Source organism: Nyctibius grandis, chromosome 1, assembly GCF_013368605.1.
Source record: "Nyctibius grandis isolate bNycGra1 chromosome 1, bNycGra1.pri, whole genome shotgun sequence".
Classification (NCBI taxonomy): domain Eukaryota; kingdom Metazoa; phylum Chordata; class Aves; order Nyctibiiformes; family Nyctibiidae; genus Nyctibius; species Nyctibius grandis.
The window spans coordinates 78,380,304-78,408,279 of record NC_090658.1 but is presented as its reverse complement, the minus strand read 5'-3'; the positions used below and the strand labels follow the sequence as shown (position 1 = coordinate 78,408,279).

The following is a 27,976-nucleotide window of genomic DNA, read 5'->3' as shown; positions in this document are numbered from 1 at the left end:
CAGAGAAGTTCACTCCCAGCGTTGTTCACAGCACAGAATCAGTAAAGGTAAGTCATCAAAACAGTGTAGCAGTTTCAAACCATCAATCCCACTGTTCTGTTTTTCTGCGTAGAAGCAACTTGAGTCATGGGGGAAGGGGAGGCAGGGAGAGGAGGAAGGTGAGGAAGAGGGAACATGTTCTGCATGCCTCCAGCCTGAGTATGGATCTTTTACATGGCAGTGTCTGCGCATCAGGTTTCAGGGAGACGGCTCAGCCTTCCCTCTGGATTTAACTGCAGTCGTGGAAGTTTAAAAGCATTGTTCAAACTTGATTGGTGTGGTGCTGATAGAGGATAATAATAACTGGAATAATGATCTTGGGAATACGATGAGGTGGTACAATGTACGCTCTTGTCTGCAGCGGGGAGCGTTTGCAGTGGTGGGCTGCACTTGCTGACAGCGGAGCCTGCTGCTAGAGAGACTGGGTGGGCTGCAGGCACAAAGCGCTCGCTACCCTGCCTTCTGCCACAGAGGTGCTTCCAAGAGTTTATTCTCTGTCAGCGTGCAAACGTAGCAACTGTCTCTTACATTCTGTTAACCAATTGCTAAATCTGTCACGATGTGCATGTAATTGTTTTATTATGTGCAAGGAGTATTCTAGCAGAATTGGTTTCTGACTTTTGTCAGCGTTTTCTTTCAGTAGTGTACCGAAGCTGTTTCTTTGTTCTAGCTTATCTGGGAATCAGTTTGTTTGGTTTTTTTTTTTAACATTTTATATATATCATAAACTGTTAACTACCTTCATAATAATGTTTTTTAGGTTTTAGATGTTATTTATAATGCTCAAACTTTTTGTTTCTATTATTATTAGCCCTAACTTTTGTAACCATACTCTCTTTACCCATCTTTTTCCCCCATCCACCCAGAAAGCAGGTGCTGCTGATAGCAAATTCTGCAGCTTTATTGATTTTGCACAAAAAAGTCCAACACGTTGGTTATTTCAAGTACAGTTCAAACTTGGTGGGTGGGGGCAGGTGTGGAGTGAAAAGGGTAGTGGGTAAGTATGAGAGCTGGGCAGAGGATTGCTACCATCACCATCCTTGCCTGGTTGTTGTATATTGTTCATGTCCTTGTGCCTAGACACTAAACCATCCCAGTAGTTCCTTGCCAGGGCTGGCACTGAGCACTTTTTCTTTGCACATGGTGACAGTTACTGGTGTATAGGATGTTCAGCGCTTAAAAAAACATTTTAAAAAAAAGTTTGGAGAAGATTCAGAGACACCCCCGACTTAGAGCAGCAGTGCAGCACACGAAGCATCTCGCTTACAGTGGGAGATGGGTACATCCCGAATCAGAGGTGGGCAAGGAGGGGGGGATGTTTCTGCTTCAGGTCTTCAGATTTTGCTGGGTATTTTGGCTTTTTTGTACCTTCAGTTTTCAAGTCTCAATCAAACATGAACTTGAGGAGCAAATGCAACAACTTGGAACAAATTTAAACAATGCCGACGAACTGCCGGGCTTTGAAACAACGAGAAGCTTTTTAGATCTAGAGTAGATACCAACTTTAGGCAGACATGAATCTTTGGCATTTGGTTTCTATTATGTATGAGGTCACGTTCCCCAGTCCCCATAAGTAAATTCTGGGGGAACGGGGGCTGGGGAAGGCACGCGGGGACTACACAGCTTCAGTGGGGTCCCCAGCGCACCCGGGAGGGGCGGAGGGTACGCAAAAAGGTCGAAACAAGTTGATCAGCCGCTGCTGCAGTTACGTACAGGTGTGTAACGACGTCATTGGTTGCGTGTTAATCAACTTGCACGCGCTGCGTAGCGGGGACTCGTCATTGCAGCGCGGGAAGGCAGCGGGGGACCCACGCAGTAACGGCGCCGGAGCACGGCAGCGCCCCCTTCCCGCGGCGGAAGTGACGTACCGGATGACGTTGCCTGACGGCGGCGGGGCGCGCACGTGAGGCAGCGGGGCAGCGATGGACGCGCTGGACCGGGTGGTGTGAGTGTGGCGGGGAGGGGGCCGGCGGGCCAGTGCTCCCCTCCCGGCCCGTGAGAGGGCTCTGGGCCCGCGGGGTGGCCGGTACCGGGCGGGGCGCGCTGCGGGGAGCCGGGGGTGCCGAGCCGCGGGCGGCCGTGGGGCCTGGGGTGCGCCGGCCTGGGGAGGGTTGCAGGAGGGAGGCCGGCAGAGAGAAAAGGCCTCCGGGAAGCGTGCGGAGCGCTGCCGTCCTTGTATTGGTGGCAAGACGGCCCTCACTGCGGCGGTAACTGAAGGGATCCGCGGTGAGCAGCTGGTGTCGAACTTACGTGTTCCTGTACACGTGACAGAACGGTCTTGTCTGTAGTTGGAAATACGTGTGCGGGGGGTTTTGTTTGCGTGTTTTTTAAAAGAAAACATTAAACAAAAACTTGGGGGTTTTTTGAAGAAAACTTGGGCACGAGTCTTATGAGGAGCGGCTGAGGGAACCGGGGTTGTTTAACGTGGAGAAAAGGAGGCTGAGGGGAGACCTTATTGCTGTCTACAAGTACCTGAAAGGAGGTTGTAGAAGGGTGGGTGTCAGTCTCTTCTCCCGAGTAAGAAGTGATAGGACAAGAGGAGATGGCCTTAGGTTGTGCCCAGGGGGGGTTTAGGCTGGATATCAGGAAAAATTTCATCACTGAAAGGGTTATCAAGCATTGGAACAGGCTGCCCAGGGAAGTGGTGGAGTCACCATCCCTGGAGGTATTTAAAAGATGTGTAGATGTGGTGCTTAGGGACATGGTTTAGTGGGGGACTTGGCAGTGCTAGGTTAATGGTTGGACTTGGTGATCTTAAAGGTCCTTTCCAACTAAAACGATTCTGTGATTCTGTAATGCTTCATAGAGAAGATATTAAAAGCTTTACATTCATCTAGTGGATAAATGTAGTTCTTAAGCCATGTAGTTAGTTATATAAGCTCTGTGCCCCTGCTAAGGCTGGTGTATTTCACCTGAATGATGCACGGTTCTGCTCTCTGGTTTGTGCTAACAGATATTCCGCACTTGAGCTTTTCTTTTGGATGCCATTGATGGTCTTTGAGGAAGTTTCTTTTCTTCTTATATGCAAGTCTCTGACTTGGGGAGGAAGCTGGTGTGAGGGGAAGGTTTTAGCCTGTCAGCAGTCTGTGGGAATTTTGGTGTAGCTAAGCTCTAAATTAGCAGAAACTGGAAAGCCCAAGACTATAAAATCACCTTTGCTAGCTTGGGGGGACAGAGAGGAAGAGGAGTGGCAGTAAAACACGTTCATTTGAGACTGGGCTTTTAGCATTGATTGTAATTCCGCAGGCTGGGATTAGTTTGAGTCACTGAAACAAGTTACGTGAACACAGCTTGTTCCAATTCTTGTTTTTGTTTTACTGTTTTCTGTGGTGTTGGGTGTTGTTACTAATATTAAGTTTTTAACTGTTAATTTATTGTTACAGAAAGCCTAAAACTAAGAGAGCAAAAAGATTTCTTGAGAAGAGAGAACCCAAACTTAAAGAAAATACAAAAAATGCTATGCTCATAAAAGGAGGAAATGCAAACCTAACAGTGACTGAAGTGCTTAAAGACATTGTAAGTTGTTGGACATAGTATGCAACCTTTAATTGTATAACCTTTTGTGCTACATCAAGAGTACCTTCCTTTCTCTTTTTCTTACAATTCACATATTCTCTGTTGCAAGATCAATATTTTCATGCTCTTCCCATTCCCCAAATCTCAGATTGACCAGTGCTCCAAAGGTGTCATTACCTGCCCCTTGATGGAGATTATTTTTTTTCCAATTTCTTCTTTGTCAGAAGTTTTGAGCTTATTTTCTTCGTTATTCTCCCACGATTGTCCGGTGTATAAGGTGAAGTGTTGTAAGTCCATTTGAAAACAAGAGGATTAGGTACAGAATTGGATCTGGATCACTCAGCTGAAGTCATATCCCAAGATCCTGTAAACTGCTTGTGTGTGTTGATATGGAGCTGTCAACCTCTCCCAGAACATAACCTCAGCAATCCTGTCTGAACTCCATACATGAAAATATTGTAGCTGTTCCTACACTCTTCTCCCTCCTTGCTTTGTCATTTTCTTACTGTATCATGCTGATGATAATCAGGTTGTTGTTCAGTCCCTGTTTTTCCTCACGCCCCTAGAAGCAAAGAGATTCCATTACATGGCTTTGATTTCATCTGTTTCTCAATTATTCTGTTATTTCTTAGTTTCCAGAAATAAGTCCTCTGCAATTAATTTGGAACCAGGGTTGCTACCAACTTAAAGGGTATTATTGTGAGCAGGCCTTTTGAGGTGCCTTCTAGACTGATTTGTGCAAACAATTACTCTATTTCATGTGATCGTGTAAGTTGTAGGGTTTTAGAAGAAGTAGCGCTGTGCACTTAAAGATTACACATGTGTAACTTTGTCTTTTGCAGTATGCTGTGAAGAAGCCGTTTGCTGTACTGTATAAAAAGTAAGTGGTCCCAAGTTGACATCTTTGAGTCTTCTGACAAGACAGCTTTTGGTAATTTCAAAGCATGAATAGAGATGCTGGCTAGTGCGGGGGCTTGAACAATGGAAAGGGTTGCAGAAGGTGACTGAGATGCATCATAAATTTCAGTAGACTGGAAGCAAGCTACACGTGATTAGTGTTTGTGCTGAGCCCAGTTCTGTGCCCAGTGTTGTGGAGCAGGGTTCATCAAACTTGAACGACTGGCTTCTCTGACTGATCTGTGCAAACAGCTAGCGAGGTTCTGTGTCAGGTGGGTAGGCTGGAGTTCTTATATCCAAATTCTTATAAATTTGAGTTACAGATTATAATAATAGATACATCTTGCTCAAAATGGGAGCCCAGTTTCTGTATGGATGTAGTGCGTAGACATTAATTGTCATAGCTAAATTTAACATTGGATGAACAAGCAAAGGCAGTTGTTCGTGAAGTGCCACTGGTCATGGTCTGGAAGTCAGGTCACAGGAGACAACAAACATGGAGGAAAGTACTTAAAATGTCAACTGTGGCACTAAGGAACTCCTGGCAGTATTAATATGGCTTATGGTTTGAACTAAAACTGAACCTCTATACTGCTGGAGTTTCTAGGAGAATGCAGAATTTTAATGTTATCAGAGAACTGATAGAAGTGCTTATCTGGGCCTGTTTGGTTTTTTTTAAATCTTTTTTTTTTTCCTCCTCTCAGGAAAAATATTACTAGGCCTTTTGAGGATCAAACATCATTGGTAAGTATAAACCACGTCTTCTCTTGTGACATTTTACATCCTTAATGTCATGAAGAACTTTATTGGAGAATAATTTGCTATTACTCCATGAAGAACTAGATGAGAAACAAAGTTTATAGAGAGTATGGGTAAGTTGAAGGTAGGGCTATGTCTAGGTTTATGGTGTCAGTAGGCATATTTTTCCTCTGGCTGCAACACAGCACTGTCATGTTGTGAGGGCTTTGTCTGTATCTTAAATGCACATTTCCGTAAACTGACAGGCAAAGGTAGGAGTCTGTGATGCTATTTTAAGTAACAGTGCTTGATATGAAAGGAAGAATAAAGCATTTTATTTTGGTTTTCCAAAAGTCAGTCCTCTAAAGTGCTGTAGCTTATGAACAACTTGTTTTCAGTTTGGTGAATTTGTAGGTTAAAATAGTTAATGAAGGGGTCATAGCTTTCTGTGACTTCCTCGTGTTTGAACAGAGGAAGAAAAGCCCAGTGGAGTACCACAGGCAAACATGTGCATCAGGTGTGCATGTGTGAGATGGTCGCTGAGAGTTCTGTTCCAACATTCAGTCAAGAGCTGTCAGAAAAATGCGCAATCTCAATTAAATAAGTGTATGAAGGACTTGGGGGGAGGGGTCGAGGGCGGTAATGCTCATGCCGTTGCCTCTATTGGAGGAATAAGCCAGGCCAATCAGAGCAGGGAGAAAGGTTCCTTAGCTGCCTCCCAAGATAGGAACAAGAAGGCCAACTGTCTCAAGGGTATGTATAGATATCACGGATCCTCTTGTGCCTCTCCTGGGAAACCTGCATGCTTGGCTACCTCTCTGAAATGCCCGTATACCAATGCATGCAGCATGGGGAATAAACAGGAAGAACTGGAGATCTATGTGAGGTCGCAGGGCCATGATCTCATTGCAATTACAGAGACATGGTGGGATAGCTCTCATGACTGGAATGCTGTCATGGATGGCTACGTACTTTTTAGGAAGGACAGGTCAGCAAGGCGAGGAGGTGGAGTTGCCCTTTATGTGGGAGAGCAACTGGAATGTATCGAGCTGAGCGTAGGGAAGGACGAAGAACGAGTAGAGGGCCTATCGGTAAGAATTAAGGGGCAAGCTAACATGGGTGACACTGTTGTGGGGGTTTACTACAGGCCACCTGATCAGGAAGAGGAAGCAGATGAGGCCTTCTACAGACAGCTGGAAGTAGCCTCGTGATCGCAGGCCCTAGTTCTCATGGGAGACTTCAATCACCCCAATATCTGCTGGAAAGACAACAAAGCTAGGCACCCACAGTCCAGGAGGTTCCTACAGAGCGTTGACAACAACTTTTTGACACAGGTGGTGGAGGAGCCAATGCGGAGAGGTGCTCTGCTAGACCTTGTGTTGACAAATAACGAAGGTCTCATTGGAGACGTGAAAGTTGGGAGTAGCCTGGGTTGTAGCGACCACGAGATGGTGGAGTTCAGGATTCTGCGTGGAGGAAGCAGGGCAATAAGTAGGACCACAACCCTGGACTTCAGGAGAGCTGACTTTGGCCTCTTCAAGGACCTTCTTGGGGGTATCCCATGGGTTAGGGCTCTAGAGGGCAGGGGCGTCCATGAGAGCTGGTCAATATTCAAACATCACTTCCTCCAAGCTCAAGATCCGTGCATCCTTATGAGTAAGAAATCAAGCAAAGGGGGCAGGAGAACTGCATGGATGAGCAAAGAGCTTCTGACAAAACTGAAATGGAAGAAGGAAGCCTACGGAATGTGGAAAAAGGAACAGGCTACTTGGGGGGAATACAGGAAGGTTGTCAGAGTATGCAGGGAGGCGACAAGGAAGGCCAAGGCCCGCTTGGAATTAAATCTGGCAAAGGACATCAAAGACAACAAGAAGGGCTTCTTCAAATACATCAGCAGCAAAAGGAAGACTAGGGAAAACGTGGGCCCGCTGCTGAATGAGGGCGCCCTGGTGACGGAGGATGCAGAGAAGGCAGAGTTACTGAATGCTTTCTTTGCCACAGTTTTTACTACTAAGGCCAGCCCTCAAGAATCCCAGACCCTGGAGGTACAAGAGAAAGTCTGGAGAAAGGAAGACTTTCCCTTGGTTGAGGAGGATCAAGTTAGAGATCATTTAGACAAACTGGACACCCACAAATCTATGGGCCCTGACGGGATGCACCCACGAGTGTTGAGGGAACTGGCAGATGTTATTGCCCAGCCACTCTATCATCTTTGAAAGGTCGTGGAGAACAGGAGAGGTTCCTGAGGACTGGAGGAAGGCCAATGTCACTCCAGTCTTTAAAAAGGGTAAGAAGGAGGACGCAGGCAACTACAGGCTGGTCAGCCTCACCTCCATCCCTGGAAAGGTGATGGAGCAGCTCATTCTGGATGCCATCTCTAAGCATGTGGAGAAGGTCATCAGAAGTAGTCAACATGGATTCACCAAGAGGAAATCATGCTTGACCAATCTGATAGCCTTCTATGACGATATGACTGGCTGGGTTGATGAGGGGAGAGCAGTGGATGTTATCTACCTTGACTTCAGCAAGGCTTTTGACACTGTCTCCCATAACATCCTCATAGGAAAGCTCAAGAAGTGTGGCTTAGATGAGTGCACAGTGAGGTGGATCGAGAACTGGCTGAATGACAGAGCCCAGAGGGTTGTGATCAGTGGTGCTCAGTCTAGTTGGAGGCCTGTAGCTAGTGGTGTTTCCCAGGGGTCAGTACTGGGTCTGGTCCTGTTTAACTTATTCATCAATGACCTGGATGAAGGAACAGAGTGTACACTCAGCAAATTTGCTGATGACACAAAACTGGGAGGGGTGGCCAATACACCAGAAGGCTGTGCTGCCATTCAGCGAGACCTGGACAGGCTGGAGAGCTGGGCGGAGAGGAACCTCATGAAGTTCAACAAGGGCAAGTGTAGAGTCCTGCACCTTGGGAGGAATAACCCCATGCACCGGTACAGGTTGGGGGCTGATCTACTGGAGAGCAGCTCTGCAGAGAAAGACCTGGGTGTTCTGGTGGACAACAAGTTCACCATGAGCCAGCAATGTGCCCTTGTGGCCAGGAAGGCCAGTGGTATCCTGGGGTGCATTAGGAAGGGTCAGCAGGTCAAGGGAGGTTATCCTGCCCCTCTACATGGCCCTGGTGAGGCCACATCTGGAGTACTGTGTCCAGTTCTGGGCCCCCCAGTTCAAGAAAGATAAGGAATTACTGGAGAGAGTCCAGTGAAGGGCTACAAAGATGATCAGAGGACTGAAGCATCTCTCTTATGAGGAGAGGCTGAGAGAGCTGGGTCTGTTCAGCTTGGAGAAGAGAAGACTGAGAGGGGATTGTATCAACACTTACAAATACCTTAGGGGTGGGTGTCAAGAGGAGAGGACCAGACTCTTCTCAGTGGTGCCCAGTGACAGGACAAGGGGCAATGGGCATAAGCTGAAACATGGGAAGTTCCATCTGAATGTGAGGAGGAACTTCTTTACTTTGAGGGTGGCAGACCACTGGAACAGGCTGCCCAGAGAGGTTGTGGAGTCTCCTTCTCTGGAAACATTCAAAATCCACCTGGGACACAACCCTGTGCAACATGCTGTAGGTGAACCTGCTTTGGCAGGGCGTTGGACTAGGTGATCTCCAGAGGTCCCTTCCAACCCTTAACCATTCTGTGATTCTGTGATTTGGCCTGCAAAGAGGTTGCAAAAGTGACTCTTCAGAGTGTTGGAGGGTATTATGAAGGGGGTGTGTATTTGGAAACACATTTGGTGATATGCCCCTGTCTGGATTTGGTGTTGATTCGGAACTTTAAGGTCAAGGTAATTTATGAGCAGGAAGGCAAAAGTAGAGGGGCTAATCCTAAGATTCTCTCACACATTTGCACTTCAGTCGAAGTATTACTTTAACTGCTGAAATATGTCAGTCATAAAAGCAGTATATGTATTTCCTTCAACAAAATGAGAGAAAGGAGATACTGATGTACAGCTGTAGTTTTACAATAAAGGCAAAAATGAATTATCCCAAAGTAAGTTGTTTGGTTCCCGGTGACAGTGATTTGGTAACGTTTGCTCTGTGCCACTGCTGACACACATAGGGAAATAGGGGTCAGCTTTCCAATGCGTGAGGCAGTTGTTGAAATAACTCCCTGAAAATCCACACAGAAGCTGGGAATTTGGGGGTATTGTGTTAAGTAAATCTATGAGTGAAGGAAAAAAAGAAATTCATATATACACACTGGGCGCAAATGCTGTTTCTTGTCTGAAAGGGACTGTGAAAATAAAGGGGAAACATACCTGAGGAATTTTCTGTAAATAAAAAGGGAGAGGAGGGGAGAGATAGCTAATGATCATTAAGGATCCTTTTTAAACAAGTGAAGGCAGCCAATAGTGAGTGCTAGAGGAGTTGCTGAAGTTGTGTTGGACACACTTTTTAATGTGTTAGGAACAAAAAATCATTGTGGTTGCAGCCTAGATACCCCCACAAAGAAAGTTACTTAATCTGCATTAATCCTGATGATGAGGAGTTGTAGTATGTGCTTCTGTTCTGTTCCTGGCATGAAGCACAGTAATGCAGCCATCCCTAAAATACCATGAGCGGAATGGAAAACTTCCTTTGGGCAGCGAGGAAAGATTTGCGATGTTGCTTGCTGAAACTAAACCTCTTACAATCCCATAGCTGGATGACTTGGTTTCACAGTCATATAGGAACAGAGCTGTACGAGCAAGTGTTTCAAGGGATTCTGTTCTTCTTCTTCTGTCACAGTCAGTATTTTTCAGGGACCTGGTGGCAGAGCTCAGTGCTGAGCTGGGTGGTTTGTACATGCAATTAATCCAGCCTAGGATTGCTCCTGGGGTGTCTCCCTTGACCTCCCAGAGGGACAGAGTTGCAATGTTCTCCCTGAGCTGCTGCTGTTGCAGGGGTGGGAGGAGATGTAGTGGCTTTTTCTGCTTCACAGCCGTTAAGTGTAGAAACTCTGCTACTTCTGGGAAGTACTAGATAAATAGCATGTGTGTAGATTTAGGAACTATGATTGATACACAGAATGAGGGGCTGCCTTGAGAAGCAGCAGTGCATAAAAAGGCTTTGGAGTTGGACATCCTCAGAAAGAATTGCTGTAATGTTGGCTCTGGACATAACACCATAATAGGTTCTCTATCTACTACACCTGGAGAAAAGATCTTCTCTATGATAGTCACCACTGGGTTGGTTTTAAGTAGCGTCTTAGTCTTAAATAATAAATTGACGTGAAATTGCTCTGTAATAGGACTCTTGTGCCCAAGCATGAGAACGTTAGATATTTGCAGATGTTCCTAGGCCTGTTGTTGGGGGAAATAACTGGTTGTTCAGCTGTTAGGCAAAGCTAATATGCTGCATAAAGCTTAGCTGGGTAACTAAAACGAGTCATTACAACTGCAGCCAACTTGCAAATACTTACATTTCAGGCAAGGAGAAGTGGTTAAAGGTATTTTATGTAAAAACAAATAATGAGGAATTATGAAAAGGAGCATTACAGATAAAATGGAAAAAAAAAGTTGCCTCGCTTGATCTTTAAGACTGCAATGGGAAATAAAAAAGAAATGAATTGTTATCTGAACCTTGAATCCAGCTGTCAATTTTAGCTCATGTGGACCTGGATGTGCTCAAAACTCTTCTGCTAAGTGCAGTTGCTCTCCTCGTTAAGCAGATCCTAAACTCGCATGTTTGTGACGTATACCTCCAACAAGTATTTTAAACGCTACAAACTGGAACTAATGAGTTTTATTCTTTTCCTCAATTGCAGGAATTTTTTTCCAAGAAGTCAGATTGTTCTTTGTTTCTGTTTGGCTCTCATAACAAGAAGCGACCTAACAACCTGATACTAGGTAATACATCTCATGGGGTTTTTATTTGGATGAAAGGGCTAGTTTTCAATGAATATTTAAATAGCTGGATTTTTTTTTTTTTTTTACTTTCACAGGTCGCATGTTTGACTATCAAGTCCTAGACATGGTTGAGCTAGGTGTTGAGAAGTTTGTATCCCTAAAAGATGTCAAGGTAAGGAATCGCTAATCCAGTATTTCAGTGACATCTACTGGTGGATTTTTTTGGTGCATTGGCTTTTTCTGTGCTTTAAAGTAAGGACAGTTGTTTAAAAAAGCACTTCACACAGTATAGGAGGATTGCTAATTTGTGTACCCCAGAATGTTATTTTTATGCTCTGCTTTTTATTTTATTTTGGTTGTTTTAAGCAAGCTTGCAACTTTCTTTGCAAATTTTTTTTTGGACTTGGTTTATTCCTAATATTTTGCTTTTTAATTAAAGCATTACATTTACAAAATTCCATAAGTCAGGTTCTGCTCGTGGTAGGTTCCTATATAAACTAGTGTAGGCTTTGAAAACTGAAGTCCCTCTTAAATTATAGCCAAAGAGGGTCACTCTGCTGACTGAGATGATTCTGAAACTTTCTTTAGCTTTCAGTAGCACATAAATGCCAGTTTTCAGGGAACTATACTTAATTCAGACAAGGAGCTAACATCTTAGTTATTTAAACGCAGAGAAAATTCACCTTTTATGGCTGTGTTAGGCTCATTTTGGTAAGACTAAAACATGTTTCATATGTGTGTACTTCTGTATCAAGCAGTTCATACACTGCAAAAATAAGGAATTTTTATGGTCCTTATTCTCATCACAGTGTATGAATTGGCAGGACAGTCTAGAGGGATAGTGAAGAAATTACGGTTTATAAAGGTGAATCTTCCCCTTGAAGTCAGGTTGTAGTGTGGATCTTCGTAACAGCGTTTATAGCAGGGAAGTAAATGTATTTGTTGGCCAGAATTACGATTAGGTGATTGACTAAACTATTCTTTTAGCCTTTTTTGTCCTCTCCTGTGTCAGAAGTACGATAGACTCATTTGCCTCTAATTTTAGTTTTCTTGTTAGTAGTTGCAGTCAAATTTACTCGTTTTCACTGGAAGGTGTTACCTTCTACATTTTATAATAAAGAATCTCTCTTTTTTAATGCACAAAGAATAATACAATTCACCTTCCATACACATACGGTGTTGTTCATGAAAAAAAAAGTTTCTATTGTGTCCATATTGGTCACAGGCCACAACAATTTTTCATTGTGTTGAATGGCTACCACCTATTAAATCAATAATATGTTCCCTAACATGGTCTGAAATTTTGTTCTGTTTTAAAATTCTCATTCCACAGAACAGTAAATGCCCTGAAGGAACAAAACCTATGTTGATATTTGCTGGTGATGTCTTTGAGGTGAATGAAGAATACAGAAGACTGAAGAGCCTTCTTATTGGTCAGTATTGTGATTATTTGAGCAGTAGGATTGCATAAATCTGTAGTAATATGATCTGTTGGGAAATGCTGGTTTCTCAATAAATGTTCAACACAGAAAGAAAACAGGAACAGGCATTTTTAAGTTTCATATTACGTGAAATTAAGGTTAACTAATCATTATGACTGTTAAAGGGGGAAGAAAAAAAGACTAGTAACAGACTCTGAAGTTGAAACTTTGTGTTCACTAAAATTCATGACTTGTGGGAAAATTCTGGCATTTTTCCAAAAGTCTTTACCTTGTAATTGTACTGGATCACAGAAGCACAGAATCAACCAGGTTGGAAGAGACCTCAGGGATCATCGAGTCCAACTGTTGCCCTGACACGACCCTGTCGACTAGACCATGGCACTAAGTGCCATGTCCAGTCTTTTCTTAAACACATCCAGAGATGGTGACTGCACCACCTCCCTGGGCAGCCCATTCCAATGTCTAATAACCCTTTCTGAAAAGAAATTCTTCCTAATGTCCAACCTGAACCTTCCCTGGCGAAGCTTGAGGCTGAGGATCATCATGTTTCTAACTAAATATTTTTGAAGTATCTGATTTGAAACCAGTGCATTAAGTTCAGAAAGTGGGATGTTTTTGCTTACAAAAAGTCAAATCAATATAATGAGCTTGTGTTTTTATAATGAAAGCATTTTCTGTTGGAAATGTGACCGATTCTAACAAAAGTACCATTGATTAGAGCACTTGGAAAGAACATGTGCAGTAAAAATCAGCTGTAGATAATAGCTGTGTTGTAACTTCAAGGCAGGCCTGGAGCTTAGTGAAAAAACTGGCATAAAGTTTTTCACTCTCTGTCAAGGTTGGAGGCTCTGGAAGATAAAGCACATTGTGTTTTTTTTCTAGGGAGCTACAAAAAATGATTATACTTTTCTTAGGGTAGCTTTTGGGGACACGGAAGTCATATGGTACTGTATCTCTTGACACTTAAAAAATGTGTCTTGCTTGGTAGAACTAGATCTAGTAATTAAAGTGGTATGTTTTTTCTTTTTAATATGTTTCCTAAAAGTATATTACCTTTTTCTTTTTTAAAGCTCTGGTAAAATACTGAAGCTAGCCCAATAAGAACAGTGTTGTTCTTCCAGTTCTATTCTTGGGTTGTACCAATTCATAATCATACAACTTTGCAAGATCTCCCTTTCATATAAGATAAATATTGTTTGGGCTCTTTTTTTCTAGGCAAACAGATAAATGATTGCTCTTTAGAAACAGGCCTTAAAAATTAGATTTTTTTTTTTCCCCCCCTTAGTATTGTAATTCCTTAAAGCAAGATGTTTCATCTGGAGTGAGACTGAAAAGGGGGCAGGAGAGGAGGAAAATTTGCATCCTCTCAATACAGCTGCTTGGTTCTTGGGGATAGATGTAAGGCTAGTAACTGTGCTTATAAACCTTTGAAGGTGGGTGAATATTGAATACGAAGATAAGTGAGTTTTAATACTGCATGTTTGTGTCGCTGTAAATGAATATTTACGCTACAGGAAGCAGATGCATTATTTTCTGAAGTGTATCTTGTTCAGGCATCTGCACAGTGTTGGCGATTGGCATCCGGATATGCTCATGCACCCCATGATCAAACAGCTTGATACCTTAAATGGAAGACGTGCATCGTTAGATAGTTGGCAGATAACTAACTGGTCTTTCCTGTCCTATTTATTTTGGTGTTCATCTGTCCTTTCTCCTCTCCTATTTATTTGCCTTTAATGACTCTGCAATCAAGTGTACTCAAATTGACACCCAATCTTTCTTCTTGAATGTACTCCAAGTACTCCAGGTCTTAATGTGCTGCTGACTTCTATGAAATACCTAGATGCAGAACAATAGACAAAGGAAAAGATTAAGGAGTGTAAAGGCTTGAAGGTATCACTAACCAATTAAAATAGTCTGGGTAATAATTTAGCCTGCTTCAAAACTGCGCTTAACTCATAGGGAAGAACTGATTCTTTCTGTTCCTGCAAAAGGTAGCGCTTTTAAGCTGCCACTCTATTGCTAAGAAAGATAGAAAAATGTCTTATTTAACAGCAGCAGCAAATATTTTGTTACTGTAGCAGTATTGTTGGGATCCCAAAGGGAATATTAGATAGCTAACAGCTTCTTGTTGCCACAGCAATGTGATGCCAGTGATGCTGGTGAACAACCAAGCTTTCATTGGCTTCTGTGGTATCAAAAGGGTTTGTGCATGTTTGGGATATCATCTTACAGCAGTTTCTTTGTAAAATTAAAGGCAAGGGTCAATTATTGTCTTCATGGTAACCAAACCCAGTAGTCTGCTTAAATTGTGAAGTGGAAGAAGTTATTTAGGAGAAATAAATGGCAGCTGTGTTTTTCAGAGACCTGGAGGACAAAGACGTCCCATTCTTTCTCATTTGGTTTTGATTGCCTACTGATGTGGTAGTGTAGGAATTCATTTTTGATGTAAGTCCTTGGAATGCAGTTCATGAAATTCTAGTAACTTTTAATGTTTATATTTATAAAATGTGTCATCTCTTACAACACTGCCTGCTTGCTAGTTCTGTTATTGCACACCCATGTCATCCTAAAAATGGCTAGGTGCTTCGTGACTTGTGTATACACTTTCTGAAATGTTGGTTTCCAGGAGACCTCTACAATTTTAGATTGACCATCAGCCTGTTCTTTACACAGCCTTCCTCACACAGACTTTTTTGAGCGTCTCAAAACATTTGTGGGTTCCTTCTGGCCAAGAAAGGGGATGGCTGGAAAATGTCTGGGATAGAGTTTGAACTCAGCTAATGCTAACCATAGCTACATAGGTTACAGTGTTACCAGCTTTTGGCTAAGAATTGATACAAAAAGAAGCCTATAGACTCATGTTCCTAAGTAATTTAGGAATTTAATCTGGAAATGGAAAGGTCTTGGGAAGCTCTCTGCAGGAAAAAGTTAAATTAGAAGTTCTGGAAACATGTTGAGGACAAGGAGGAGAAAGAACTAGGAATGGAAAGAAAGGAGAAAGCAAGTCTGTAGTCCAACCAAAGCAAGAGTTGTAAATTAAGAGTACATTAAAAAAACTTCAACTCTCTGGGTATACTGAAGTGTAAGGTTTCTGCAGCTGTTCAGCATTGCCAGGAACAGAAATTCCTGACCACTTGCATTTGTTGGAAGAGATCATCCTGTGGGTAAAGAGATGTATGATGCCACAGGAAAATATGAAAGGGAGATGTTGCCAATATAACCGCTGTAAATGTAAGCTTGTGTACCTGCAGAGAACTAATGGAAGGGAAAATACAGGCCAGAAGCGAACTAAATATTTTATTTGCAACTTTTCCTCTAACTACAAGCTCAACCCGCCAGAGGAGGAGAGAGAGTATTTAATTGACCAAGGAAATTTCCTGGCTAGACTCCAGCTGATATCTGCCAGCAAGACTTTGTTTTGGATGTCACTTCAGTGCTGATATTCTTGAAACAGGTAGTGGAGGAAAAGACAACTAGCTGAGGGATCTGAAAATGGGACAGAACGGAAAAGACTGATGTGTTTTGCATCTGTTAGCAGTTCTCCTATGTTTCAGCATTGGCCTGTCATGTTTATTAGCACACCTTGTTCCCTCAGTGAAGGTCATGTTCTTTCTCCACCCTCTGCGTATGTTGGACAGATTGCTGTGCTTATTGCAAGCTCTCTGATTGCACAGTAATTTTTTCATAGCCTGATAGAAGAACCTCGCAAGAGACGGCTCATTTTGTATTTAACCTGTATTTCAGTGTTCTCTTTGCAAACTAAGCAAGTATTTCACATGTCTTATTTTTATGGTTCTGTGTTGCTTATTAAATAGAGAAAACATCAATTATAAGGACGAATACTGGTTTACTGTGGGGAAGGTATGATGGAAACAATATATCTAAACTTTTTCCCCAAGTCAGAGAGCGAAAATGTAGGTAAAAGTAGACAAGATACAGTTTCAATCCATTTCCTACTGGGCTTGATCTTTCTTTGTGCACTTCCAAATCTGGCTCTGATTAAGCATCTTAAGTATCGGTTTTCTGCATGATGTCTTTGTAAACAAATACCTGAACTAATGGCTTCTCTGTATTGATCTGTGTTTAGCTGAGCATGAACTGGCCTAAACACAAAATACGATACACTTCATTTTTCTGACTTTGGAGCTGAATATTTAGAAGAATAGACAATGCAATTATCCCAATTCACTTAATAAAGCTAAGTTACTGCTCTGAAAGTATATTTGCTCTTCTCCATGCGCTTATTTTTGGGTAGCATGTATATTGCTACCAAATTATCTCTGGCAAGTCACTATGTTCCTGTCAGGATTTCTGCACACGTTTGGTTTCACCAGTGCAGGAGCTAACACGCGCAATGTTAAGTTTCTCTCTCGTGTTTTGGCAGGGCTGCAGTTTTAACTAGCAGATATTTCGTGAGATTCCCATTAAACATTTAGATTTGTCTTTTCTAGACTCACCCCACATATAGTCTTGCTTAGTTAGATGCAGTAAAAATATCTATATAGGCAAGGAATTCACATCAGTGACGTGATGCAGGTCCATTGTGAAATAAACCAATTTGTTACAGTCTTCTGTTAGTTTGATTTTCAGCCAAGAAACCTGGCATTTATTCTTTTAAAATATTCTTTCAGATTTCTTCAGAGGTCCGAGTGTGCCCAGTATTCGTCTGGCTGGTTTAGAGTACGTTCTGCATTTCACAGCTGTAGATGGGAAAATTTACATGCGAAGCTATAAGTGAGTGTGGTTTATCTATTTGTTTGGTTTTTGGTACACTTGTCAACTTTTCCCCAAATTTAGCCCATAGTTGTGTAATTGAACTGGCTTGAGCAATAGTTTGCTGCATTTAAAACATGTAATATGTAGAAGCGTTCCAGCATAACATAGAGTAACTTGTACAGCAGAAGGAAAACGCTTAAGCCCTAAACCTGCTGCTTCCTTCCTTGTTGAGCTCTCCCTACTAGCTAGGAGGATTGCTCGTTATGTTTTCGGTGTGTTCAAATTGTGATGGGACACAGAATCACAGAATTTTAGGGATTGGAAGGGACCTCGAAAGATCATCTAGTCCAGTCCCCCTGCCGGAGCAGGATTACCTAGATCATGTCACACAGGAACGCGTCCAGGCGGGTTTTGAGTGTCTCCAGAGAAGGAGACTCCACAACCTCTCTGGGCAGCCTGTTCCAGTGTTCGGTCACCCTCACCGTAAAGAAGTTTTTCTTCATATTTATGTGGAACCTCCTGTGTTCCAACTTGCACCCATTGCCCCTTGTCCTGTCAAGGGATGTCACTGAGAAGAGCCTGGCTCCATCCTCATGACACTTGCCCTTTACATATTTATAAACATTGATGAGGTCACCCCTCAGTCTCCTCTTCTCCAAGCTAAAGAGACCCAGCTCCCTCAGCCTCTCCTCATAAGGGAGATGTTCCACTCCCTTAATCATCTTTGTGGCTCTGCGCTGGACTCTCTCTAGCAGTTCCCTGTCCTTCTTGAACTGAGGGGCCCAGAACTGGACACAATATTCCAGATGCGGCCTCACCAGGGCAGAGTAGAGGGAGAGGAGAACCTCTCTTGACCTACTAACCACACCCCTTCTAATACACCCCAGGATGCCATTGGCCTTCTTGGCCCCAAGGGCACATTGCTGGCTCATGGTCATCCTGCTGTCCACTAGGACCCCCAGGTCCCTTTCCCCTACGCTGGTCTCCAACAGGTCTGTCCCCAACTTGTACTGGTACATGGGGTTGTTCTTGCCCAGATGCAGGACTCTACACTTGCCCTTGTTATATTTCCTTAAATTACTCCCCGCCCAACTCTCCAGCCTGTCCAGGTCTCTCTGAATGGCTGCGCAGCCTTCCGGTGTGTCAGCCACTCCTCCCAGTTTGGTGTCATCAGCGAGCTTGCTGACAGTGCACTCTATTCCCTCATCCAAGTCATTAATGAATATATTGAGTAGTACTGGTCCCAGTACCGACCTTTGAGGGACTCCACTAGATACAGGCCTCCAACTGGACTCTGTCCCATTGACCACCACTCTCTGGCTTCTTTCCTTCAGCCAGTTCACAATCCACCTCACTACCCGATCATCCAGACCACACTTCCTCAGTTTAGCTGTGAGGATGCTGTGGGAGACCGTGTCAAACGCTTTACTGAAATCGAGATAGACCACATCCACAGCTTTACCATCATCTATCCACCGGGTTATGTCCTCATAAAAGGCTATCAAGTTGGTTAAGCATGACTTCCCCTTGGTGAAGCCACGTTGAGTGCCCCTAATGATCCTCCTATCCTTGATGTGCCTAGAGACAGCACCAAGGACAAGTTGTTCCATCACCTTTCCAGGGATGGAGGTGAGGCTGACCGGTCTATAGTTACCCGGGTCCTCCTTCTTGCCCTTTTTGAAGACTGGAGCGACATTCGCTTCCCTCCAGTCCTCAGGCATCTCTCCCGTTGCCCACGACTTAGCAAAGATGATGGAGAGTGGCCTAGCAATGACTTCCGCCAGCTCCCTCAGCACCCGCGGATGCATCCCATCAGGGCCCATGGATTTATGGATGTCCAGGTTGCTTAATTGGTCCCTGACCCAGCCCTCATCAACCAAGACAGATTCCTCCTCTATCCTGACTTCCTCTGAGGCGTCAGGGGTCCAGGGCTCCTCAGGACAGCCTCCAGCAGTATAGACAGAGGCAAAGAAGGCATTCAGTAACTCCGCCTTCTTTTTATCCTCTGTCTCCAGGGCCCCCACCTCATTCATCAGTGGGCCTACATTGCCTCTAGTGTGGCTTTTACCCGCAATGTATTTGAAGAAGCCCTTTCTGTTGTCCTTGACCTCTCTTGCAAGGTTTAATTCCAAGGAGGCCTTAGCTTTCCTAGTTGCCTCCCTACATCCTCTGACAACAGACTTATATTTCTCCCAAGTGGCCAGCCCCTCCTTCCATGATCTGTACACCCTCTTCTTCCACTTGAGTTTGCCCAGCAGTTCCCTGTTCAACCATGCAGGTCTCCTGGTACCCTTCCTTGACTTCCTACCTGCTGGGATGCTCTGATCTTGAGCTCGGAAGAAGCAGTCCTTGAATGCTAACCAACTATCTTGAGCCCCCTTACCTTCTAGTACCCTGTCCCATGGGATTTCCCCTAGCAATTGCTTGAAAAGGCCAAAGTTGGCCCTCCTGAAGTCCAGGGTTTTGATTCTGCTAGCTATTCTGGTCCTGCCACATGAGTTCCTGAACTCTACCATCTCATGGTCACTACAACCAAGGCTGCCCTCAACCTTCACCGCTTCAACCAGACCCTCCTTGTTAGCGAGAACAAGATCCAGCAGCGCTCCTCTCCTAGTTGGCTCATCCACCGTTTGCATCAGAAAGTTATCATCAACGCACTGGAGGAACCTCCTGGACTGAGGATGGCTGGCTGAGTAGGCCTCCCAGCAAATATCAGGGTAGTTGAAATCCCCCATGACAAGCAGGCCCTGTAATTGCGAGACTGCTCTCAGCTGCCTGTAGAAGGCCTCATCACCCTCCTCATCCTGATCCGGTGGCCTGTAATAGACACCCACAACAGTATCACCCCTGCCAGCCTGCCCCTTAATTCGCACCCACAAACTCTCATCTCGCTCCTGATCCGCCCCTGGACAGAACTCAATACATTCTAGCTGCTCACTCACATAAAGAGCAACTCCACCACCTCTCCTTAGCGGCCTGTCTTTCCTGAACAAGACATAGCCATCCATGACCACATTCCAGTCATGCGAGGCGTCCCACCAAGTCTCTGTAATTGCCACTAGATCATAGCCCCCAGACCGAACACGGATTTCTAACTCCTCCTGTTTATTCCCCATGCTGTGTGCATTGGTGTACAGGCATTTCAGGGAGCGAGCTGAGCACACCGATTTCACCCCAGGGGGATGGGAGGCTTCCTGGTCTTCATCAACACTAGAGCGTTACCCCAGTGGTGCAAGCCCAGCTACTACCCCATCCCCCTTCGAATCTAGTTTAAAGCTCTCCGAATGAGCCCTGCTAATTCCTGTCCCAGAACCCTTTTGCCCCTACGACATAAAGCTTTCCCATGTATCACTGTCACACCTGGTGTCTTATAAAACCAGCCATTATCAAAGAACCCAAAGCCCTGCCTGTAGCACCAGTCTCGTAGCCAGGCATTTATGGAGAGAATCCTACTATTCCATCCCATGTCATCACCCGAAAATGGAAGGAGGGAGGAGAAAACAACTTGCACCCCAGACTCTTTCACCAACCGTCCTACGGCCTTGAAGTCTTTCTTCGTCCCCCTCAGACTACGGGATGCAGCTTCTTCCCCACCTGTCTGGAAGATCAGCAGGGGGTAGTAGTATGTCAACTGCACCAGGTTGGGGAGTTGCCTGGTGATATCCCTGATTTGGGCTCCAGGTAGACTGCGGACCTCCCTGTGATGAGGGTCAGCTCTGCATATTGGACCCTCAGTTCCCTTTAGGAGCGAGTCTCCAACAACTAAAACTCTTCTCTTCTTCCTTGTGGAAGAGGTTGCTATACACCTGAACAGATTTAATATATTACAAATTGTTACTGACAGACATCTTTCTCAATAATAGAGTTAGCAGTAGCAATTGTTTTTAATATTCTTCCAAACTACAGGATTGAACCTGCCCTTTAGGAAGACGGATAAATGTTTATCACAGTGTGGATTTTGGATGTTTTTCCGTTCTAGGGTGCTTCTGAAGAAATCTGGCTGTAAAATACCAAGAATTGAACTGGAAGAGATGGGACCTTCATTAGATCTGGTTATGAGGAGGACACATTTAGCTTCGGATGACCTTTATAAGCTGTCTTTAAAACAACCGAAAGCCCTGAAGGTACGTACTTTGGAAAGTGTATTACTTCTAGATCTATCTGTGAAGAAGAGCAAAAGCTGAATTATTAATTATTGTATATTTGACTGAAGCATACTTTTTTATAGGCCAACTGAGATTTCTGGGGCCATGGCATTTTTGTGGTGATCAGCTGGCATACAAACTCTTCTCTGGAAGCGTATAGAACATACAGAACAAATCTTAATCTCTAAGATCCAAACAATGTATGCAGCCTTGCTGTTAGGCACTTGATTCTCACCAGAGCTCCTGGCACTCTCTACTCAGAAGTACTAATGTTGTTCTTCCCTTACAGCCTAAGAAGAAAAAGAATATCTCCCATGATGTGTTCGGTACCACTTACGGTCGAATCCACATGCAGAAGCAAGATCTCGGTAAACTGCAGACGCGAAAAATGAAAGGGTTAAAAAAGAGGCCAGTGGAGAAGTCAGCTGAAGATGGTGGGGTTAGTCCCAAAAAGTCAAAATCAGCTTGATAGTCTGGAACAGCTTTGAAAAGTCTTTGTACCTTCAAATTCAGTATATATATTGTAATATAAGTGTGTCAGACATAAAAGATTCAGCTGCTGTTAGCTTTAGTTTTATAAAAAAATCTTTTTAATGATTTGTCATTTTAAAGGGAACATGAGGGTATTGAGCTTTAACGTGGAATTTGGTTATTTAAAATAAAAACCATGATATAACTTGCTTAGTTTTCCGAGGCTGAGTATTTATTCACTTGGTGTTAGCAAACATGTGCTAGTCAAGCAGGTGACTCATTTCTCAAAGAGTTTTATGGTTATTTTGTTGGGAACCCTTTATCAGTCAACTCATCTTACAAATTCTGTGCAGTACCAGAGGAGTGTATATGCATAATATACGCAACACAACTTCTCTGTTCATTTATTGTGTATATATTTCAGTTTTTGCACAACTGCAATACTCAATAAACTATAAACCATTTTCTGAAGTGTGAACTCGCGGTGTGTGTCTGATGCCAGACTATGTTTTTGACTATTGCGCCAAGCCCTACCTTACGCTTGCAGAATCAGGAGTGATTAAGGTGTTTTTACTGTGTTCATCACCATGGTAGCAAAATACCTGATGTTTGCTTTAGGCATAAATGAAAACTTTAGAGTTTGAATTTCAATCTTTGAGCTTGATTTGTGCCCAGAATGGAAGCATGTGAAGCGACCATGAAAGGTACAAGTCTTTTCTTCTTACCCTGCTTTCCTCCTAAGTTTGTGCTTATGAGTTAGTGAAGACTCAGTTAAAGACTTGGGTAAAGGAGATGAGAGTTTAAGAGCTCAGTGAGACTTTGGCGTAGCGTTCTATGTTTTGGAACGTGTTGAAAAACTTCTTGCTTTTTTTCTTCTGCTTGTCTCTTTGAAAGCTGTTATACTGCCCTTTAGCATAATCATGATAGAAGTGTACACACTTTATCATGAATACAGCAAGCTTGCTCTTCCTGGTTTTGTTTTTAATACTTTATCTTTTCTTGTTAGTTTTCTCAGTGTAATCAGCTGAAGTGTCACATTAGAAATAGGTGGTTTGTTATTTTCACTTGTCTTCTGCATCCTGGATGGAAGCTGTTGGACAGCTTGCTTTCCTTGTGTGAGAGCTGAGCCGTAACTGTGGCTGCGCAAATTGCTGTGCTGGTTTTATAAAACTTGTAGTGTGAAAAAGAAAGGGCTTTAAAAGTTTGGGGTCTTTTTGAGGACACAAACATAGAGTTATGTATTACTTAAAAATAGGGTTTTTTTATCATTACACAAAATAAATTGCATGGCTTTTGAGATCCTTTTCTCTGATCTGTAACCATGTGCTTGAGAAATCGATAATTCCAGAAGCTATTTCAGATTTGTATTTCCCACCATATTTAGGAAATACAAATTGCTACACTTTTGACTGAAGGCCACACTTGGTAATAGCTGTAGAAGAATTACACTAATGGCCATGCTGGCTTTTATGATCTTCCAGACAATAATCATCTTCCTAATTTGGAAACTAACTTTTTTGCTTAATTTTATCTTTGAAAACTGATTTTCATAGAAGTAATGTAGACCGTCTAACATCCTGTTATATCTTCATGCACAAAGTGAGACGGTTATTCAGTAGTAATCCTCAGAGATAAGCTGTTGCATCCTGGCATTGGTTTTGTTTAATGCTGTTGCTGGTTTGCTCCTTATCATGAAGAGGCAGCTTGGACAGGTGAGAACTACTGCACCTTCTGACCACTGAGTCTTTAGCCTCTGCGGTTAGTGCAGCTTCAGAGAGATGCAAAGTCCTCGAGCACAGGATAGGAAGAATCTAGGTTCATTTATTCACCCTTTGCAGGGGCTTTCGTCTCTGCTGACTTAAGGTGGAACCTAAAGTGCCTGATGTCCCACAGCTCTGGCTGTTTATGTGAATACCCTTTTAATTCTTAACGTTTTTGTACTGGTGAAATACAGCCATATGGTGGACAAAATGCATTGGATATGTGAGGCAAGGAGAAATTCACTTGCATATAGTATAAGGATATATAGGCTATGCTTTTTCATACTAATCATTTTCAAATTGTGTTGTTAGCAAAGATTAAAATTTGCTCCATTTCTAATAAATAGTTTGTACTACTCAGGGTGGTGCTGTTTTGGTGCAAACTCTGAGTCTTGTTTTGTTCTCATGGCAGAATCGAACCACTCTGATCTCTGTGTGATGAAATAGGATGAAGCCAAATTAGCAACTGAGTTCACCACATTTCTTTCAGAGAAGTTTCAACCTTGCTGTGAAGCGATGATTAAGCCACAAGACTGGTGGCAAATGTGATTTCAGATGTATGGCATGTACAGCTGCACCTCTGTGTGGTAGGCAATTGCTACATTTTGAGTATCTGATTTAACTCAAGGTGAATGGAGATAGGAGGGCTAAATATAACCTTTCTAGTGGCACATTCTTACTTCTCACAGTCTTTTAAAGCGTGAGGAAATTTATCAGGTGCTGCAGCATAGCTCTGTGCATGGGGAACAGAACATGTGGTGCTCAAAGGGCAGCTGATGAAAGGGGCTTGCCTTGCCTCAATTGCCCCTTGCTTCCAGAGTTCACCCAACTCTGGAAACACATAAACGTGGCTCGAGGGCCTGCCTGGCACAGGCAAGGCATAACTGGCATGTTCACCCCTTTCCTTTGACTTTCATCTTCTTGCCTCCCAGCATACTGGAGACTGCTTTATTTATGGGTTGAGCATAGTAACAAATCCGGTTTCAAGAAAATCTCTGTGGGCACAGGGTGGCTCCCCAGGCTATACCTGTGCGGTAAAATGGAAGCGAAGGTGCAAATCAGCAGTCAAGCCTGTGCTGTCTTTAGTGGAGCTGGCAGGGTGGCAAGGGCAGGGAAGGTATGACTTGTGCCTTCTGCAGACCCCTGGTTTGTATGCTGATGTTGCCCAGCTGTGCTGCTGGCATCTTCATTGCTACTGTTACCCTAGGCTACTGCATAGATGACTAATGATATATATAGAATGTATAGTCTCCCTGCACTATAAACTCTGAAGTGTGGTGTGATTAGGAAAGGAGGAGGAGAGGTAGATATTGTTGAGTGGCGCGATGTGCTAGGTTCTTGGGATTCCCGCATTTTGGGGAATCAGTGCTGGACACGTATAATCACAGCCTTAGCTCTGTGCTAGTATAATGTGACAGACTGAGTGCTGAGGGGACCAAGTGGTGTGTGTTTGAAAGGAGCATATGAACTCCTTTGTATTTCCTGGATTTTGTGAGTTTGAGTTTATTTTTACGGTTCCTTAGCAACCTTATTTGTTTTCACTAAGTGCTTTCTGGGTTTGACTGTGGGGGTTTCCCTCCCCCGCTGGCTTGGTTGCAGCTGGGGAGGGTTAGAAAAGAGCGTGAAGGGAGGACAGTTAAACGTCGCAGACGTACCGGGTATAGCACTGACTGCTGCATCCTCCAGCCGGGGGAAAAAAGGCTGACCGTTGCTTATTCCATATGCTATCAAATCTAAGGGGGGTAAGGAGACTAGAGCAGAGCTCTGCTAGAGACATTTTCATTATTGAAGAGAGGGAAGTGGAAAATGTTAGCTGTGCATAATATAGATACAACACAGCCATACATAATACATATTAACATGTGTCTTACACGTGCAGATAGTTCTCCCCTATCTCCAGTGCAATTTATCTCCTCCTTTTGGACTTTGCTAAAGTGCCTCTAGCAGTGCTGACACGTCGCAGATGCAATCCAAAGACAGCTGAGAAGAAATAGGTCTGTTGTATCAGAAGTCAGGTTTCCTAAAAATATACAAGGAAAAGGAGACACGAGGGTCCTGAATGTGAAGCCTGTGTAGGATTGCCTTCCTGAATGGATGAATGTTCAAAGTGAGCAATATGGCTAACACTGTACAGGAGGAACAGCTTTGCTGTCATGCATCTGTTGTGCAGAAGATAGGAGGAGCTGGCAAACACATTTTGGGAGGACATAAGGTTTCTGAGGGACCTGCCTGTGGAGGTTGGGAATTGATTCTCTAGGATATCATGGTAGGCAGGAGGGACCTAAGTGCTGTGTGGGCAAAGAAATGAAAATGGGCTTTGGGAGAGGAAAAGCTGACAGGTGAGCTGGGATTAGCCCCTATCCTACTAAATCACACGGGAATCATCTACTCAGAGCTATCAGTGAACGCAGTAGACATACGCTGATCGGGAATGTTCTAAGGCATCTGTTCCTGGTTCGTTCTTGTTTTCTTTGACTTCCAGTCATATTCTGTCTACTTGACTTTTTTTTTCCTGCTTCTCTAAGATAAACACAAAGTAATTCAGGGGAAGCAGAGGTAAAGTTTGAGCAGAACTTAACAGAAAGTATGTGTGGTTAATTACATTCCCCCGAACTCTCATTATGTTCCCTCTTTCCCCCTTGGTAATCTCAATCCTTCTTGTGATAAAACACGCCACCTATAAAATATGCATGTCTCACTCTGTCCATGACACCGAAGTACGGGCCCTGACTGTCTTCCATTGTGATTGCTGCAATTTTCTCCTCTTGACTTCCTTCACTCTCACAGTCTCCAGACCAAACCAGACACAGCTGTAGTGACCCATTTCCTACTATTTGCCCAGATCATCTCTTTGTGCTGGCAAGAAGTTGAATTTCTTGTCCTTTATTGGTCATGGTGATTGTTACATTAATCCCTTCTTTCTGCTCTACTAGTGGTCACAGTATCTGTCTCCCTCATCTTCCTCAGTTATCTTCTGTACTCTGCACTGACCATTATTTGCTTAATTCCCTGTTCAGTTGACCACTGTAACAACAAAGGCACTTACTGAGAGTATCCAGGCAAATGGAAATAATGAATCAAGAGCCACGTTCAGCATCAGGAGTCAAACTCCAAAGCCAGCAGTCAGGAGCCAGAATCAAAAGAGGGGAGGGGGTGAAGACCTGTCCTGCCAACCACGGTATTAGGCGTGTTGGTCAGGCAGGGAAATCTGCAGGAAAGGTCTAACCAGGCCCATTTCTCCAGTTGTTACCTAAGTGGGAGAATGTCAGCAAGAGCACTGACCTGCTGGTGCCAGCAGAAGGGATGCCAGGATTTGCTCAGCAAACTCATCCTTGCTTGATTATCCACTGCCAGGGGGTTACGTACATTTGCCTTATGCTACATTGCCTGCAAAGATCTGAGTGATGCACAATAAACTGGATTTTTTACCTATACAGTGCTGCAATGTGAAGTAAGATGAATTTAAAATCTATCTTTATCTCCCTCTTTCCTTGCATTAACGTGTACTCCAAGGAGAAGGCAGGGCTCAGCACACACACAGTGAAAGGGCCTTCACTTAGGACTGAGCCCTGTGTGATCAATTCTAAGGCTGCTTTGGGTGCTGGCGTTCTTTCTCCCCTTTTTAAATCTGCAAAATTAAACCATTGATTGCTGCTGCTGGCCTCTGGGCAGGAGAATTACTGACACTGCTTTATGCTCTGGAGTTATTGCTGCAACAGCGACTATCTATGTGAGCCGTAGATAGGCACGCTGGGGCCTAACATCAGCTGTTGCCAAAAGATAGTTTAAAAGCCTCTTCCCTCCCTGCCTGTTTTTCAGATAAAGGTATATTCCTTGTGCTAAGTCAGGGTTTCTGTTTTCCTAATCGAAAAAAGTCTTTTTGTAGTTAAGTCTTTTCAGTTTTGATTGCAAGTTGCTAATGTTTTTCTCCAGCGGAAACTGAGCTCCTTGGCGCAGAAGTTGCTCTCTCCTCTGGGGGAAGGTGAGGAAGGGAACACAGACGTGAGAGGGAAGAAAATATTCAGGCAAAATGTCTCGCCTCTTTCCTGGTGTGTCCTGCTCTTGTGTGTGACAGAAACTAGTCCCAGTGCAACAAAGAAAGGTAAGGTACTTAGCAGAATAAATTCACACCAAACTACCAAACATGTCTCTAAGCAAAGCTGAGCTCTCCTCGTTCTTATCAGCAAACAGCTGTTTGGCATGCACCACTGCAAAAAGGTGGGCAGTCACATCTGCTGTATCAGGAAGTTTGTACTGGGATGGTTTGCTGCAAAAGTGCGATGCAGAACTTGCATTCACCTCCCATCGCAGTCATTTAATTTTTTAAATTGAAAATGGATTATTTTGAAGAATTAAGGAGAGCCTCCAAAGTGCACATGCAGCATGCCAATGAACAGTAATAAGCTTTTCACTC

The 27,976-nt window shown here is 43.6% G+C and overlaps 1 protein-coding gene across 2 annotated transcripts; it reads left to right on the top strand.

Annotated features, from left to right (window-relative positions):
• The first annotated feature begins 1,907 nt into the window (after positions 1-1,907).
• On the top strand, positions 1,908-22,280 carry RPF2 (ribosome production factor 2 homolog). 2 transcript variants are annotated; one of them, XM_068397692.1, is made up of 10 exons: positions 1,908-1,984; positions 3,423-3,555; positions 4,398-4,435; positions 5,157-5,196; positions 10,944-11,025; positions 11,121-11,197; positions 12,359-12,458; positions 17,102-17,204; positions 21,166-21,310; positions 21,621-22,280. In XM_068397692.1, exons 1-10 carry the CDS (start codon positions 1,962-1,964, stop codon positions 21,798-21,800), a joined length of 921 nt encoding a protein of 306 aa, XP_068253793.1. In that variant the 5' UTR covers positions 1,908-1,961; the 3' UTR covers positions 21,801-22,280. The 2 variants fall into 2 exon arrangements, with proteins under 2 accessions (XP_068253793.1, XP_068253799.1); XM_068397698.1 differs by lacking the exon at positions 1,908-1,984 and adding an exon at positions 2,187-2,265.
• Positions 22,281-27,976: the final 5,696 nt, after the last annotated feature.

Excerpts from the sequence above, each read along its gene's own strand:
- RPF2 (XM_068397692.1), top strand. The coding sequence starts at position 1,962 with ATGGACGCGCTGGACCGGGTGGT. Across the intron at positions 11,026-11,120 it reads ACCTAACAACCTGATACTAG|GTCGCATGTTTGACTATCAA; the intron begins GTAATACATCTC and ends TTACTTTCACAG. Across the intron at positions 17,205-21,165 it reads ATTTACATGCGAAGCTATAA|GGTGCTTCTGAAGAAATCTG; the intron begins GTGAGTGTGGTT and ends TTTCCGTTCTAG.